This window comes from Sebastes umbrosus, chromosome 22, assembly GCF_015220745.1.
Source record: "Sebastes umbrosus isolate fSebUmb1 chromosome 22, fSebUmb1.pri, whole genome shotgun sequence".
Taxonomy (NCBI): domain Eukaryota; kingdom Metazoa; phylum Chordata; class Actinopteri; order Perciformes; family Sebastidae; genus Sebastes; species Sebastes umbrosus.
In genome coordinates this window covers 13,376,058-13,394,230 of record NC_051290.1, presented here as the reverse complement: position 1 = coordinate 13,394,230, position 18,173 = coordinate 13,376,058, and the positions used below count along the sequence as shown (strand labels likewise).

General features: G+C 39.6%; 3 protein-coding genes and 2 long non-coding RNA genes across 5 annotated transcripts; 2 read left to right on the top strand and 3 right to left on the bottom strand.

Annotated features, from left to right (window-relative positions):
• Positions 1–1,125: 1,125 nt before the first annotated feature.
• Positions 1,126–3,344, bottom strand: zgc:194655 (uncharacterized protein LOC794380 homolog). Its single transcript, XM_037759405.1, has 2 exons — positions 3,108–3,344; positions 1,126–1,395 (listed from the first exon to the last, which is right to left on the bottom strand). The coding sequence occupies exons 1-2, from the start codon at positions 3,250–3,252 to the stop codon at positions 1,262–1,264; spliced, it is 279 nt and encodes a 92-aa protein (XP_037615333.1). The 5' UTR covers positions 3,253–3,344; the 3' UTR covers positions 1,126–1,261.
• A 655-nt stretch (positions 3,345–3,999) lies between these two features.
• Positions 4,000–7,546, top strand: LOC119482032. The gene is made up of 4 exons (XM_037759397.1): positions 4,000–4,225; positions 4,472–4,572; positions 5,597–5,770; positions 6,788–7,546. The coding sequence occupies exons 1-4, from the start codon at positions 4,135–4,137 to the stop codon at positions 7,241–7,243; spliced, it is 822 nt and encodes a 273-aa protein (XP_037615325.1). The 5' UTR covers positions 4,000–4,134; the 3' UTR covers positions 7,244–7,546.
• Positions 7,547–10,154: 2,608 nt separating this feature from the next.
• LOC119482041 lies at positions 10,155–14,684 on the bottom strand. Its single transcript, XR_005205355.1, has 2 exons — positions 14,559–14,684; positions 10,155–10,428 (listed from the first exon to the last, which is right to left on the bottom strand). It is a non-coding gene; the product is annotated as an uncharacterized LOC119482041 (long non-coding RNA).
• On the top strand, positions 12,360–16,444 carry LOC119482031 (probable E3 ubiquitin-protein ligase ARI5). The gene is made up of 4 exons (XM_037759396.1): positions 12,360–12,535; positions 13,382–13,482; positions 14,518–14,691; positions 15,686–16,444. The coding sequence occupies exons 1-4, from the start codon at positions 12,445–12,447 to the stop codon at positions 16,139–16,141; spliced, it is 822 nt and encodes a 273-aa protein (XP_037615324.1). The 5' UTR covers positions 12,360–12,444; the 3' UTR covers positions 16,142–16,444.
• A 1,145-nt stretch (positions 16,445–17,589) lies between these two features.
• LOC119482040 lies at positions 17,590–18,150 on the bottom strand. Its single transcript, XR_005205354.1, has 2 exons — positions 17,904–18,150; positions 17,590–17,763 (listed from the first exon to the last, which is right to left on the bottom strand). It is a non-coding gene; the product is annotated as an uncharacterized LOC119482040 (long non-coding RNA).
• Positions 18,151–18,173: the final 23 nt, after the last annotated feature.

Sequence of the window (18,173 nt, the reverse complement as noted above, 5' to 3'; positions counted from 1 at the left end):
AACACATTAAAATTTACAAAACAATACAGTTAACCACACCTTCATTTTTGTCTTAAAGGACCAAACTTTTCAATTAAGAGACAAATTTGAGGTTAATTCATGTCTACATTAATGGTGTATATAAGAGGGTTTTAATTGTTTATCTCCACAAGTTTAACCCTCAAATATTTTATTTTCTTCTGTCTTTTATTTTGATCCTACCTGTCCTCATAAGGTTTTATTTAAGGATTATCTGAACAATATGAGAGGTTTTTAATTATCATATAGGGTGGAAAAATGTCACATTTCCTATTTGTGGATCATATATACACCATTTCCATAGAGTTTTTTGCATATTACAAAATTCCTAATGGCACACCACATGTGTGTAGGGCTGCAACTAATAATTATTTTCATTGGAGATTAATTTGTCGATTATTTTCTCGATTAATCGATAAGTTGGTTGGTCTAAAATGTCATGTCTTCAAAATACATATATAAATGCCATATCCATAGAGCATTTTGCATATTACAAAATCCCTAAAGGCACACGACTAGGGCTGAAACTAACGGTTATTTTCATTGTCGATTATTTTCTTGATAAATCGATTAGTTGTTTGGTCTAAAATGTCAGAAAATGTTGATCAATGTTTCCCAAAGCCCGAGATGACGTGCTCAAATGTCTTGTTTTGTCCACAACTCAAAGATGTTCAGTTTACTGTCATAGAGGAGTAAAGAAACCAGAAAATATTCACATTTAAGAAGCTGGAATCAGAGAATTTTGACTTTATTTTCTTAAAAAATTACTCAAACCAATTTATCTATTATCAAAATAGTTGCCGATTAATTTAATAGTTGACAACTAAATGATTAATCATTGCAGCTCTGTAGTGATTTTTGATATTTGTAAAAATGTGTTTTACAGCCTATTGGTGATTCAGCCAGTATTTAATTATTCAACTTAATGTGATTTAAAATTAAACTCATAAGACAGTTTAAAGAACTGGTTTTACATATGAGATCATTTATGTTTCTTATTTTGTTGCAGGGACCCATGGTGGACTTTCTGTTCCTGTATTTGATGCCCTGTTGATGTGGCTTCAGTGTAGGCTTCCTAATATCTGCACACTTAATCAAAGATAAGGCATTAGACAGAACTTTTCTTTATTTTGAAACAGCTTTTTAAAACATGGGAATATTAAAAGGGTTACTGCAATAAAACAGCCCAGACAGTAAAAGCTTTAAAATGTGTAAACAGCAGCAGGAGGAGAGGAGGTCTCCGTCAAGCGGTGAGTCCTCCAGGAACCTTCACCACCATGTGGATGACGGACATGTGCTGGATCCCGTATTCAGACAGCAGCACGTCGTCAGCATCCAGATTCTTGTCTGTGAAGATCAGCCGCAGAACCTCCTGTCCTGTACACAAACAGAGAAAGACAGGAATTAGGCTGAATGGTAGTCACTCAAACCCAAACCAGATGTATCAGCTGTAGACTTTTCTATCAGATGTATTTTTTGGATATTGTCCTGAGATGAAATGTCTAGGAATCCAAAAATATATTATTTACAGTTTAGCCCTATGCAAACCTGAATGGGGATAAAATAATTAAATTGTGCAGCTCTTCTAGACTTTCTTAATGTTATCGGATCGAATTGATCAATTCTGTCGTAATAGTAGCGACCAAGTAGGCTACGGTGGAGCCAATGATGCACAAGCTAACTTGGCTGTGATTGGCCAGTGAGCTGGAGCACACACCTAGCACGCTCTCATGCACACCCGGATGACCTTTTTGGATGACGAATACACACTACCGCCACCTGCTGGTGTGGAGAGTTATTTCCTAACTGGCCGTCGGCTGTAGTCTTTGCGTTGTGTTCGAGTGCAACTTGTCGGCTAAAACAAAGGCAACGTGAGGCGACGCAACTGGGGGTCTTCATCGCCGCTAGTTCTTTGATGTCAGCTTGGTGTGTCTGGGCCTTTACGCTTTCCGCAACTGTTACAAAATGTGTTACAACCATCCTTGAACGCTGGGACGGTTGTAACAGTAGAGTTTGCAACCTGTACATATTTCATGAAACCACTTAAAGGGACTGTTTGTAACTTCTTACATGTATAAATCACCCGGGTCGGTGTCCCATGCGCTCGCGTGTGGCTACGCTGTTCAGACTCAGACTCCAACACAAACTACACGGAAGCACCAAAACCGCAAAGTTATATCTAGTGAAGCCCGTCTGTTAAACAGTGTTGGCCTCGGTCGGAGGACATGGGGGAGACTGTAGCTTTGGTCTCCAGGACCGGAGTCTCTGCTGTTCTCTGCTCCTCTGCTCCGCTGCCTGTTTGCCTTCACTCAGCTCGCTCCACCTCACGTGCATGCGCACTCACTACACACTGCAGAAGAGTTAGTTTAGCTCTGAGAATATCTAGTGAATGTACAGTTGACGTTTGTGCAGAAATAACTGCTGCAGCTCCTCCAGACCAACAGAGGTTTTCCGTGTCTTGTGAAGTGACGGGGCTCCGCAGCGAGAAACGTTATCGTCTCCGACCGGGTGCCGATGTCTCCCTCCGACCGCGGTCGGGAGGCTGAAGCAGGAAAAGCCAACACTAGGATCAGCAGTGATTCATGGAGAGACCTTCGTCTGGTCAGCTAACATTACTGCCAAGCAGGTGAAATATAGAGGGATATTGTGGTTTTAGCTGACGTGTGTCGCCTCACTGTTTTGAGCGATGCTCGTTCATGTCTATGTAGAGCGAGCACAAACGCGAGCCCATCGCTGACTTTCGTTGACTTAACAGCCACAGGTGTCGCTGTTAACAAGCATTTCTGATTCTTACAAACAGTCCCTTTAAATACATTGTTTCACGAGTTGACACATTGACGTTTATAATATAGCAAAATGGCTATTGCAAATGGTTCTTGATTTATTGGGAAAATTGCAAAAAGTGTTACAACTGTCCCTGGTCTCCCCTACTTTTCCTCTAGTAAACAATCTGAGTACTTCTTCCACCACTGCAAACCAGCTTTCAAGGATAAAGTTTAAAAAGTAGGTCACCCTAGGTTCATGGAAATAATCTGTGAATGTTCTGCTGACAGAAGAATAAACAACACCTAAACTAAAGGCTCTCTTACCTGCGTTCTCGGGAAGCTTCTCTGCTATCTTCTCCCTCAGCTGCAGCACCTTCATGCTCTTAAACTGCTCGTCTGTGTTGCACAGGTCGATCATCATCTTCTCCCCCCTCAGTCCGTGCACCACCACCTGGTAGATCTTTCCCATGTTTCTGCTGGTTTTGTGCGCTGCTTTCGGCTCAGCTGCTCAGAGGTAATAATGCAACTACAGGGTGTTGTTCAGGCTGACGTAAGAGAGGGACTGAGGATACTTTCACTTTCACTGACTATAAAAAAAACAACCAGAAAATTCAGTGGACTGTCAATTTATTAATTTTAGTGGAGGAATTTTACATCCATACAGCTGTTGTTGTTATTATGTTTTCAGACATTCCTATAATTACCATATGTCCTGATACATTGGTTAATGAAACCTTTCACTGTCTTAAAGTTTGCCAAGTCATCCCCCTGTTTATTTTTTATTTATTTTTATCATTTTAATGCAGTCTCTGAAACATGTAAATAATAAGAAAAAAGTGTCTACCATCCATACATCATTATATACAATTATTTTGTCTATCTCTGACTCTTTTCTTTTTCTTCATTTCTATAATGTTTATCTAAGTCTGTCTTTTGTCTTGACAATACATGAAGTCTAGGATGTCTGACTTTATACCATATATTTTCTCAATAAAGTTGTTGTCTTAATGACAACATATTAATAGTCAAAACAATATTTATTAACATTATCACAATAGTTAATAGTAGGGGTTTATTTTCAAATGACAAAAGAATGACCATGAATAAAGTCTGTCCACAGCATTAATTAGCTTAAATAAAAATATGTATATATATATTATGTGATTAAAATGGAAAGGGAATATTACAGGGGGAATTCATAGTCAGCCTGCATTCACGTGACTTCTTGTAACTGCCGAGGCTGAAACTGAAAGTTAAAAACTAAACAAAAACAAATCTTTGGTGGAGTCCGTGAAGGTGACACAGCAGCGGCTCATTACACTTTGTGCAGACGGAGAAGAGGTGAAACAAGATGACTACACAGGGTCAGCAGGAGAAAAGATACGACCCCGAAGACACGGGCCTGAAGTTTGTCAGCAGGCCGGATGATCTGGATCCACTACGTAAGCACTAAAAACGTATAGTGTCGCACTGTGCAACATGTTTCTGTGCTGTGTACATTGGTGATTAAGTCAATTAAAGAGCTTGCAATGCATTAAATTCTACTTTGTTACGTAATGACAGATGTGAGACATTATCTTGTTATTTTTTCTCTAAAGAAAAACATGTGGGATTATCCATGTTGGATGTGCATTATATGTGTCTGTGACGCTGAGTTCAATGTCCGCTCTTGTTGTTGTGCATCTCAGCCCCAGAGGAGGGAGATGAGTGTCTCCGAACAGAGATGTCCTGCGGTCATGCTGTCACCCCAGAGTCTCTCACTGGCTGGTGTCGCAGCCTGCTGGATCAGGTACTTTCCACCTTCTCATTTGCAGAACATAAAGGTGTGTCTCCTAAGAATGACTTCTCCCTCTGCATTTCACTACCAATAAGAATAAAGCCCATTTTATTTTAGCAGGCATCTAGTGGTGTGGTTGCAGGTTGCAACCAACTGGGTACCCCTCCGCTCACTCCTCCCTTTCCAAGACTGCAGTAACGTAAAGTGCAAAACCGTGGTAATGCCGTTAACCTCACTCAGAGGCCATCAGGGCCGGCTCTAGCCCTTTTGGTGTCCTAGGCAAAATTCAGATTTGGAGCCTGCCCCGCCGCCGCTGGAGGCCAACATCATACCTATATATTGGGCTTTCTTTTCCTCCTCCTCTTTTCTCTGTTTTCTTCCTAGCCCACCTGAAGGCATGGACCTTTTCATTATGAAGAAATAAAATGTGAAAATACTAGATAGCTGCACCTCTAGACATCTGTCCGCCTAGCGACCTTATGTCCTGACCCATACTCGGGCTGTTGTGATGCGCACGGCACGGTGTGCCCCCACAACCCTGCACAGCCACAGTGTGACGCTCAAGTGCGGCCCGACATGAAAAAGCGTGAGAAAGAGTTACAGGGGTGCAGAAAATAAGGAAGGGTGCCCACCAACATTTTTCTTTTTAATTAATTCATATTTTAGAGGGCGACCAGCGCCCCCCAGAAGATGGTGCCCTAGGCAACCGCCTATATGGCCAATGCCTTAAGGTATGGTAAGGCCATCCTTACCATAATAACACTACTTTGGGAACATAACCACAGTTTCACACTGATTATACACTAATGAAAACAGTTATGAATATTATATTCCATTTCTGCTAATAGATCCCCCAAAATGTTACACACTGTTCCTTTAAGAGATGGGAACAGGACATTTCTACAGTGTCCTCAGTGTGTAAGTGGGACTTTTTGTCCAGGCTGGATGAAGTCGATTTATTATTCTGTATTACGCATTGCAGTTTTCACCACATGTTGGACTGGCAATTTAGCATAATGTGTCTTTTTAATTTCAGGGCCAGTACAAATTTAAGTGCCCTGCTTTAAAGAACGGCACCTTGGAGAAGTGTGATGCAAAGTGGTCTTATAAAGAGGTGCGAAGGCACGCACTGCTGACAGACGAAGAGATGGAGTACTTTGAAGAGAACATCGCCCGTCTGGCTGCCACAGAATACTGTGAATACAAAACAGTGAGTGTCATGGTGTTGTCTCTTCCTTCAACTGATTTAATTATTAGTTCAGCAGATTGTTTCTTCAACATCCAGCAATCATGCAGATAATAGAAAAAAAAATATAAAGGAATATTTTGGGGAAAACACTTATTCACTGTCTTTTGGAGAGTTAGATGAGAAGTTTGATACCACAGTCATATTTGTAGCCTTTAGCTATAGCCAGCAGCTATGGAGGATGGAACCTGCCTAAAAAAATCAATCAATAAATAAATGACTCAATAGATCAATAAATAATAAATGCAGAACATTTTTTAAAAATAAATATAGCCATTAATTAATTGATATGTGACAAATTGATATTTCTGCATTAATTTCCTTCATTTATCTTTGTATTAATTACCTTATTTACTCCTGTTTAATTTTCCCTTTATGAATCTATTTTTATAATTTTTTTAATTAATTTGTTTATTTTTGCATTTATTTGTTTTATTTATTCATGCATTTATTTTTTATTTCTGCATTTATGTTTAATTTATTTTTATATGTATATATTTATTTCTGCACGATTTTCCCTATTCTTTTCACCCCTTATTTAGTTCCTCAAACTTATTTATTTCTGTATTATTTTCTTTTTACATTTCTTTATGCATTTCTGCCTCAAATCTGCCTACCAGCACCTTCTAAACCAGTTACTTGGTGAAGAAATAGTCTGGTACATAGAACAGCAGGAAAAAAACTAATTTTTACTCTTCAGGAGTAAACAAACAAGATATAACATGTTAATTGCTGAGCTTTAAAGGTGCAGGTAGGTAGATTTTCTTACCACTTTTACAGAACCAGGCTAGCTGTTTCCCCCTACTTTCAGTCTTTATGCTAAGCTAAGCTAGATGGGTGCTGGCTCCAGTTATGTACTTACCAGACAGATGTGAGAGTGATATACATTTCCTCATCTGTCAACAAGAAAGCCAATAAGATTTCCCGATTTCCCAAAATGTAGACCTTTTTCTTTAATGTCTCTCCCATCCTGTCCAACAGTGTCCTGGGTGTAAGACCTATCTGGAGAGAGCGGACCTGACTAACCTCAGCGTGCAGTGCATAGTCTGCACAGCAGACAAGAAGAAAGTCTACGAGTTCTGCTGGCAGTGTCTGAAGCAGTGGAAGGGTGCAGCTCGACGCTCTGACCGCTGCGACAACGACGGCTGTATCAACCACGACCTTGAGCTCCTCAAGAACTGCAAGACCACCGCCCTACCTGAGGTGAATGGAGTTGACGCCTGTCCCTCCATCCGGGTCTGTCCCACCTGTGGTCAGAGGGCGGCGCACGACAAAACTGGCTGCAAGAACATCATCTGTCCTCGCTGTCAGGTCGAGTTCTGCTTTGTGTGTCTGAAGCTCACTCCTGAGTGCCTGACGACGAGCTCTTACTACGACGCCTGCAGTGATGGTGTGGCTCCCAGACAGACCTCCATACCTGTGTGGCGCAGAAACTAAGAGCGAATCTGAACACATTCACTCATGATGTGGCTTACTGCCTTCTTCTGCCACACTATATTGTACTTTTCCTCTTGGATTTCATTCTACGCTTGTTTTTGCAACTGATGCCAAAAGTGTAGACATGTAGGCGTATCTGTTCATCTACATTGTGAGCCTTAAAATATCTGTTGTATTTTCTCATAATGTTGTATAATGCATGTTTGTAACGTTGCCACTGAAGGTTGCTTCTTTAAAATTAATCTCTGTTCATAATGAATCATTGATAACTGCATCACTTAATAAAGTTTCCCTTTACATGAGTGCAGAATGTCTATTTGATGTCTAACACAAACAAGTGCATGTATGTGAATACATTTCCTATAGAGGAGCTGTAGCACCCCCTATAGGTCAATCCCAAAATAACAGAACAATGATAACAAGTCTTAAGACTGAAAAAGTGGTTTAATATCCAACAAAGTCTCACACATTTACCAAAAAATTCATATTTTATAATATTTCTTAACATTTTAAAAGTCAAACAATTGACCCTTTGATCTAAATACATAATGACACATTTTAAAAGTTTCTTTAGGTCTTTCTAAGTCTGCTATTCGATGAGCTCACAGAAAATACTTCACATCATCAACACTCCTTTTTAAGACACTATGGCCCAATTCCAAACCACCCCTCCACCCTCTCCGTATGATAATGGTGTCTTTTGAACACTAGAAATGATTTATTAGGCTAAATGCATTTCAGACAGAGGGTGAAAAGAGGTCCTTCAGCACAGCCGGTTTAGCAAAGTAAAGCGTTTTTTGAACATCAAAGCATCTAAACTAGGGCTGTCAAAGTTAATGATATAATAACGCGTTAGCACAAATTCGTTATAACGCCACTAATTTCTTTAATGCATTTACACAATCGATCTTTCAGAGTTTGTAGTGGGCGCAGTTTTAAAGCCCGGGTGAAGATACTGGTATCATATGAAACTAAAAAACCTAAGGATCCCATTGGTATCAACCATGTCATACTAGCTTGTCGTGAAGCAGGCTAAACAACGCTCCAAACACGTGCCACATTTTGGCAAGGAAAAACTGTCATGGCCATTTTCAAAGGGGTCCCTTGACCTCTGAGCTCAAGATAAGTGAATGAAATGGGTTCTATGGGTACCCACGAGTCTCACCTTTACAGACATGCCCACTGTATGATAATCACATGCAGTTTGGGGCAAGTCATAGTCAAGTCAGCACACTGACACACTGACAGCTGTTGTTGCCTGTTGGGCTGCAGTTTGCCATGTTATGATTTGAGCATATTGTTTTATGCTAGATGCAGTACTTGTGAGGGTTTCTGGACAATATCTGTCATTGTTTTGTGTTGATAACTGATTTCCAATAATAAATATATACATGCATTTGAATAAAGCAATCATATTTGTCCACTTCCACGTTGATAAGAATATTAAAGCTACAGTAGGCAGTATATTTTTGGCATTATTGGGCAAGAATTCCATAATAACCTTTCAGCATATTGTAATTCAAGTGTTCTGAAGATAACTAGACTTCTGCTCCTCCTCATGGCTCTGTTTTCAGGCTTTAGAAAATCTAGCCCGTGACGGGAGACTTTGACCAATCACAGGTCATTTCATTGAGAGAGCCTTCCTATTGGCTGTGCTCCGGTCATGTGACTGGAACTTGGCGTTCCTTCACCAGATTTCACAATGGCGGCGGCGTCACAAACTTTCTCATGCACTACTTCTACTATTTCCCGTGCACTACAAGATGATTCTGAAAACATTTGAGGCGAGATATAGGCAATAATGTGACATAATATTGATTCATATTTGATCAGCGCTGCGTAGTTTAACCGTTTGGTCGGAGTTCGCGAGTGATTGACAGCCGGCTCTCATAGACGGCAGATGGACTCACAAGGAAATTCAATATCAGGCTATAGCACAAATGGCTCTTTAAATAAATCACAAGCTACGAAAAAGCTTCTTCTCTGTCTTCTCTCTTTGCTTTACAGGAGAACATGAACGCAGCATATGCAGCTGCTTGAGGCAACAAAATTATCATAAAGGGTGAAAAAATGGCACATTTCCTATTTGTGGATCATATATACACCATATCCATAGAGCTTTTTGCATATTACAAAACCCCTAATGGCACACCACATGTAGGGCTGCAACTAATAATTATTTTCATTGGAGATTCATTTGTCGATTATTTTATCGATTAATCGATAAGTTGGTTGGTCTAAAATGTCATGTCTTCAAAATACATATATAAATGCCATATCCATAGAGCATTTTGCATATTACAAAATCCCTAAAGGCACACGACTAGGGCTGAAACTAACGGTTATTTTCATTGTCGATTATTTTCTTGATAAATCGATTAGTTGTTTGGTCTAAAATGTCAGAAAATGTTGATCAATGTTTCCCAAAGCCCAAGATGACGTGCTCAAATGTCTTGTTTTGTCCACAACTAGAAGATATTCATTTAACTGCTATAGAGGTGTAAAGAAACCAGAAAATATTCACATTTAAGAAGCTGGAATCAGAGAATTTTGACTTTATTTTCTTAAAAAATTACTCAAACCGATTTATCTATTATCAAAATAGTTGGCGATTAATTTAATAGTTGACAACTAAATGATTAATCATTGCAGCTCTGTAGTGATTTTTGATATTTGTAAAAATGTGTTTTACAGCCTATTGCTGATTCAGCTAGTATTTAATTATTCAACTTAATGTGATTTAAAATTAAACTCATAAGACAGTTTAAAGAACTGGTTTTACATATGAGATCATTTATGTTTCTTATTTTGTTGCAGGGACCCATGGTGGACTTTCTGTTCCTGTATTTGATGCCCTGTTGATGTGGCTTCAGTGTAGGCTTCCTAATATCTGCACACTTAAACAAAGATGAAGTATTAGACAGAACTTTTCTTTATTTTGAAACAGCTTTTTAAAACATGGGAATATTAAAAGGGTTACTGCAATAAAACAGCCCAGACAGTAAAAGCTTTAAAATGTGTAAACAGCAGCAGGAGGAGAGGAGGTCTCCGTCAAGCGGTGAGTCCTCCAGGAACCTTCATCACCATGTGGAGGACGGACATGTGCTGGATCCCGTATTCAGACAGCAGCACGTCGTCAGCATCCAGATGCTTGTCTGTGAAGATCAGCCGCAGAGCATCCTGTCCTGTACACAAACAGAGAAAGACAGGAATTAGGCTGAATGGTAGTCACTCAAACCCAAACCAGATGTATCAGCTGTAGACTTTTCTATCAGATGTATTTTTGGGATATTGTCCTGAGATATTGTCCTGAGATGAAATGTCTAGGAAATGTCTAGGAGTCTAATAATGCAACTACAGGGTGTTGTTCAGGCTGATGTAAGAGAGGGACTGAGGATACTTTCACTTTCACTGTCTTGATACTATAAAAAAAACAAACAGAAAATTCAGTGGACTGTCAATTTATTAATTTTAGTGGAGGAATTTTACATCCATACAGCTGTTGTTATTATGTTTTCAGACATTCCTATAATTACCATATGTCCTGATACATTGGTTAATGAAACCTTTCACTGTCTTAAAGTTTGCCAAGTCATCCCCCTGTTTATTTTTTATTTATTTTTATCATTTTAATGCAGTCTCTGAAACATGTAAATAATAAGAAAAAAGTGTCTACCATCCATACATCATTATATACAATTGTTTTGTCTATCTCTGACTCTTTTCTTTTTCTTCATCTCTATAATGTTTATCTAAGTCTGTCTTTTGTCTTGACAATACATGAAGTCTAGGATGTCTGACTTTATACCATATATTTTCTCAATAAAGTTGTTGTCTTAATGACAACATATTAATAGTCAAAACAATATTTATTAACATTATCACAGTAGTTACAGTTTTTCTCAATTGTTTACACACAAATACTGGTACTTGACACACAATGACCACAACATGTAACTCATGCATCAACCCCCTGAACCAATTCTGCTAAACTACAAGCACAATTCCTGCTTTACACTCAAATTGCAGTTCTAAAACACACTTTTTTCAAAACACTACACACAATTCTCTGCATTTGGCACAATTTTCATGAAGAAAATCTCGTTTTCACAAGGAACACACTGTCTTTCAAAATTATAAAGTCAATTGCCCTACTATGCATACTGACTCATCACATGGGCAAACACCTGTCACACAGTGTTACAATTAGCAATCAGTTGATGCTTTTCATGGCTGGATTTGACATGCTAAGCGATATTTCCCCTGCTGCTTGGCCAGGGAAAACATTGCTTGTGATGTGGATGAGGTGCTGTGGCCAGACCGAAACAGAAGAGAGGATGCAGCATAGTTTTTTTTACTGTAACTGTATACAGTAAATTCCTCTGTTGTTTTGTATGTAGACCACTGTATGTGCAACTTTGTGTTGGTTGGGATGTACACTGTGTACATTGTTTTTGTGGGGAAAATAAAATATATTTGTTACCGTGTATTTGTGTGTTCTGAGTATAAAAACAATATTCTAAATTATTTTACAACACACTTATGTATGTACTGTCTGTAGTAAGTGTAACACTGAACAAAAAAAAGGCCTAAGTCATTATGATGAATGGAGAAGAAGTGTTTTCCATTCATCATAGTGTTTTACATTGAGCACATCAGTGTTCAACTGGTTCTTATAAATGTCTATTCATATGATGGTGTGTGTGTGTCATTTGAAAACAAAATACCATTTTGAGAAGAAATAACATTGTTTTGAATGTAAAGTTTCATTTTGCAGGAGAATTGAGGGGTTTTGCCCATTGTGTGTGTGTTTTTTGATTTGTGTGTAGAGTTCTGAGAGTATGAGGCATGCTTTCAGAAAATGTGTGTAAACAATCGAGAAAAACTGTAATAGTAATAAAACAATAATTTCGAGATTTTTGGGGTTTATTTTCAAATGACAAAAGAATGACCATGAATAAAGTCTGTCCACAGCATTAATTAGCTTAAATAACAATATATATATATTATGTGATTAAAATGGAAAGTGAATATTACAGGGGGAATTCATAGTCAGCCTGCATTCACGTGACTTCTTGTAACTGCCGAGGCTGAAACTGAAAGTTAAAAACTAAACACAAACAAATCTTTGGTGGAGTCCGTGAAGGTGACACAGCAGCGGCTCATTACACTTTGTGCAGACGGAGAAGAGGTGAAACAAGATGACTACACAGGGTCAGCAGGAGAAAAGATACGACCCCAAAGACACGACCCTGAAGTTTGTCAACAGGCCGGATGATCTGGATCCACTACGTAAGCACTAAAAACGTATAGTGTCGCACTGTGCAAGATGTTTCTGTGCTGTGTACATTGGTGATTAAGTCAATTAAAGAGCTTGCAATGCATTAAATTCTACTTTGTTATGTAATGACAGATGTGAGACATTATTTTGTTATTTTTTCTCTAAAAGAAAAACATGTGGGATTATCCATGTTGGATGTGCATTAGGGGTGTAAAGATATGTTTTTACAACGATACGATTTCCATGGTTCCGATACGATTCAGGACGATATTTGGCTCATCTAGAGCGATACGATACGATACGATACGATACGATTCAATGATTTGAAATCAATACAGTAACTTTTTTTTGCCAAAAATTCAGTCAGTGTGACTGTGAAATAAATAGCTGATACTGGACAGTGCAGGTCAGGATTCCTCAAAGTTTTTCTTGTAAGTGAATCAGGGATAAATTAATTATGGATATAAACAAGTAAACGATTAATGGCAAATACATACACCTTTTATTTGAAAATAATAAAAAGTACAACTGCAGGACCTGCTGATTCAGTTCTCAAGATACAAGGCAGTGCAATATTTAACAAAAAATATAATAAACCAACTTCTATTCAGGTTAAATGAACAGTGGTTCAACCCGCTGCTTCTGTCCTCATTTTCAGTATAAACATTAGAGCAATAATACAGAGATCAACCGCTGATAGTGATCAAACAGCTGATAGTGATCAAACAGCTGATAGTGACATTATTTTGTTATTTTTTCTCTAAAAGAAAAACATGTGGGATTATCCATGTTGGATGTGCATTATATGTGTCTGTGACGCTGAGTTCAATGTCCGCTCTTGTTGTTGTGCATCTCAGCCCCAGAGGAGGGAGATGAGTGTCTCCGAGCAGAGATGTCCTGCGGTCATGCCGTCACCCCAGAGTCTCTCACTGGCTGGTGTCGCAGCCTGCTGGATCAGGTACTTTCCACCTTCTCATTTGCAGAACATAAAGGTGTGTCTCCTAAGAATGACTTCTCCCTCTGCATTTCACTACCAATAAGAATAAAGCCCATTTTATTTTAGCAGGCATCTAGTGGTGTGGTTGCAAATTGCAACCAACGGGGTACCCCTCCGCTCACTCCTCCCTTTCCAAGACTGCGGTAACGTAAAGTGCAAAACCGTGGTAATGCCCTTAACCTCACTCAGAGGCCATCAGGGCCGGCTCTAGCCCTTTTGGTGTCCTAGGCGAAATTCAGATTTGGAGCCTGCCCCGCCGCCGCTGGAGGCCAACATCATACCTATATATTGGGCTTTCTTTTCCTCCTCCTCTTTTCTCTGTTTTCTTCCTAGCCCACCTGAAGGCATGGACCTTTTCATTATGAAGAAATAAAATGTGAAAATACTAGATAGCTGCACCTCTAGATATCTGTCCGCCTAGCGACCTTATGTCCTGACCCATACTCGGGCTGTTGTGATGCGCACGGCACGGTGTGCCCCCACAACCCTGCACAGCCACAGTGTGACGCTCAAGTGCGGCCCGATATGAAAAAGCGTGAGAAAGAGTTACAGGGGTGCAGAAAATAAGGAAGGGTGCCCACCAACATTTTTCTTTTTAATTAATTCATATTTTAGAGGGCGACCAGCGCCCCCCAGAAGATGGTGCCCTAGGCAACCGCCTATATGGCCTATGCCTTAAGGTATGGTAAGGCCATCCTTACCATAATAACACTACTTTGGGAACGTAACCACAGTTTCACACTGATTATACACTAATGAAAACAGTTATGAATATTATATTCCATTTCTGCTAATAGATCCCCCAAAATGTTACACACTGTTCCTTTAAGAGATGGGAACAGGACATTTCTACAGTGTCCTCAGTGTGTAAGTGGGACTTTTTGTCCAGGCTGGATGAAGTCGATTTATTATTCTGTATTACGCATTTCCCCCAACTCCCAGTTTTCACCACATGTTGGACTGGCAATTTAGCATAATGTGTCTTTTTAATTTCAGGGCCACCACAAATTTAAGTGCCCTGCTTTAAAGAACGGCACCTTGGAGAAGTGTGATGCAAAGTGGTCTTATCAAGAGGTGCGCAGGCTGGCAGTGCTGACAGCCAAAGAGATGGAGTACTTTGAAGAGAACATCGCCCGTCTGGCTGCCACAGAATACTGTGAATACAAAACAGTGAGTGTCATGGTGTTGTCTCTTCCTTCAACTGATTTAATTATTAGTTCAGCAGATTGTTTCTTCAACATCCAGCAATCATGCAGATAATAGAAAAAAAAAATGTAAAGGAATATTTTGGGGAAAACACTTATTCACTGTCTTTTGGAGAGTTAGATGAGAAGTTTGATACCACAGTCATATTTGTACCCTTTAGCTATAGCCAGCAGCTATGGAGGATGGAACCTGCCAAAATAAAAAATCCATCGATAAATAAAAGAATCAATAGATAAATAAATAATAAATGTAGGAAAAATAATATTAAAAATAAATGTAGCCATTAATTAATTGATAAAATGTGACAAATTGATATTTCTGTTTTAATTTCCTTCATTTTTTATCTTTGTATTAATTCCCTTATTTACCCCCGTTTCATTTTCCCTTTATGTATTTATTTTTTATAATTTTTAAAATGTATTTATTTATTCATGCATTTATTTATTTATTTTTGCATTTATGTTTTATATGTATATATTTATTTCTGCACGATTTTCCCTTTGCTTTTCACCCCTTATTTAGTTCCTCAAACTTATTTATTTCTGTATTATTTTCTTTTTACATTTCTTTATGCATTTCTGCCTCAAATCTGCCTACCAGCACCTTCTAAACCAGTTACGTGGTGAAGAAATAGTCTGGTACATAGAACAGCAGGAAAAAAACAGTATATTTTCATTTTTACTCTTCAGGAGTAAACAAACAAGATATAACATGTTAATTGCTGAGCTTTAAAGGTGCAGGTAGGTAGATTTTCTTACCATTTTTACAGAACCAGGCTAGCTGTTTCCCCCTACTTTCAGTCTTTATGCTAAGCTAAGCTAGATGGGTGCTGGCTCCAGTTATGTATTTACTGGACAGATGTGAGAGTGATGTACATTTCCTCACCTGCCAATAAGATTTCCAGATTTCCCAAAATGTAGACCTTTTTCTTTAATGTCTCTCCCATCCTGTCCAACAGTGTCCTGGGTGTAAAACCTATCTGGAGAGAGAGGACCTGAGTAACCTCAGCGTGCAGTGCATAGTCTGCACAGCAGACAACAAGAAAGTCTACGAGTTCTGTTGGCAGTGTCTGAAGCAGTGGAAGGGTGCAGCTCCACGCTCTGACCGCTGCGACAACGACGGCTGTATCAACCACGACCTCGAGCTCCTCAAGAACTGCAAGACCACCGCCCTACCTCAGGTGGAGGGAGTTGACGCCTGTCCCTCCATCCGGGCCTGTCCCACCTGTGGTCAGAGGGTGGAGCACGACAAAACTGGCTGCAAGAACATCATCTGTCCTCGCTGTCAGGTCGAGTTCTGCTTTGTGTGTCTGAAGCTCACTCCTGAGTGCCTGAAGACGAGCTCTTACTTCATCGCCTGCAGTGATGGTGTGGCTCCCAGACAAACCTCCATACCTGTGTGGCGCAGAAACTAAGAGCGAATCTGAACACATTCACTCATGATGTGGCTTACTGCCTTCTTCTGCCACACTATATTGTACTTTTCCTCTTGGATTTCATTCTACGCTTGTTTTTGCAACTGATGCCAAAAGTGTAGACATGTAGGCGTATATGTTCATCTACATTGTGAGCCTTAAAATATCTGTTGTATTTTCTCATAATGTTGTATAATGCATGTTTGTAACGTTGCCACTGAAGGTTGCTTCCTTAGAATTAATCTCTGTTCATAATGAATTATTGATAACTGCATCACTTAATAAAGTTTCCCTTTACATGAGTGCAGAATGTCTATTTGATGTCTAACCCAAACAAGTGCATGTATGTGAATACATTTCCTATAGAGGAGCTGTAGCACCCCCTATAGGTCAATCCCAAAATAACAACTGATAACAAGTCTTAAGACTGAAAAAGTGGTTTAATATCCAACAAAGTCTCACACATTTACCAAAAAATTAATATTTTATAATATTTCTTTACATTTTAAAAGTCAAACAATTGACCCTTTGATCTGCATACATAATGACACATTTTAAAAGTTTCTTTAGGTCTTTCTAAGTCTGCTATTCGATGAGCTCACATGATGTAACTCATATCAAACCCGATGCTCAGGAATTTCCAGCCTCACATGTGATGATAAATGATGTAGAAAGTGTTGCTGACAGACAGACTCTCTGACTTTAACTGTATCCTTAATAACAGTTAATGAGGGAAATAACATCATGAAAAGAAAAATCTTTCTTATAAATGCAGAAAGTTGTTTTAGGTCTGTTTGTCATGTTAAATAGCTCTTTCAGTGACTGGCTGCTTCAGCCGCGGTATGTGAAGCAGAGATACTGCAGGTCCTTCTGCTGCTGGAACACTTTACCATCAACATGGTCCGTTTGTTGTTCACACCTACAGTTAACACAGATTTGAACTAGATGGTGAATCAGAAGACAACTAAACTATACAACTTTTAATCTGTTATCTGTCTTCCCTCCGGTATGAAACTCCAGTGATGTTGACGTGTATCAGATCAGTCCGATCATCTGCAGCGTCCAATCAATAACTGATATCCAATAAGGGGGCGTGTCGGTCGGTGAGAGACTTCCGTGAAGGATGCTCTCATGTATCCTCGCTCACGGCTCCTCAGAGATCCCTTCTCGCTCCTCCGTGCAGAAATAAGAGCTTTGGGACGCTCTTCAAGATGGCGCACTAGAAAAACGTCCGGTTCAAGCGAGGATCGAGGAAATGACAAATAAGAGACTTGGGATGCACCCACAGTCTCTGCCCATCAAGCCATTTACCACCACCAGAAGCCGACTGCACTACACAAATCTAAACCAGGTCAAACAAGTTACAACGAGCCCCCAATTTGTTACAACCTGAAATGCTGGAGGTGACACAAGTTTCAGTCCACCTGACCCTTTCAAAGTACGCTGGATATACTACTGCTATATTTGATGGAATCAACCCTAATTCAACCATGTTTCTGTGAGAGTGAAAACAAACTTACATCAGCCAGAACATCTTTCACCCCTGAATGACTTCTTAGCAGAACTTCAGGATTGTGCTGCATTTGTTGTCCAGGGCCTCTCGTTACTTCAGGAGGAGACATCTGTCAAAAGATTAAAAAGGGAAAAAATACCTTAGTGAGAAGAAGAGAAAAGGCCATTCCTCCTCAACCACTGCAATGGCTGGAGAAAACACAGTTAAGGCCAACATTAAGGTAAACATCTGATCCCCCACTGCCCTCACCATCTCTCTCCTATGTCCTGCTGATGGTCTTGATAATTTCCAACTGCCCTTCGGATTGCTACTGGCATCATATCCCAGTTGAGCTGAAGTCTGCATGCCACAGTCTGCCGAGCTGCGAGGATGAACACAAAGAGAGGAGTCCTGAGTGCATTTGGGAGCTTCATGGTGCAAGAAGTGCTAGAGGACACAGGAACCAGTTCCAACAGGCCTTTTTCCGCAGAGGACATTTTGACATGTCACAGTAGGAAAATAACAGGTGTAAATAGTGAA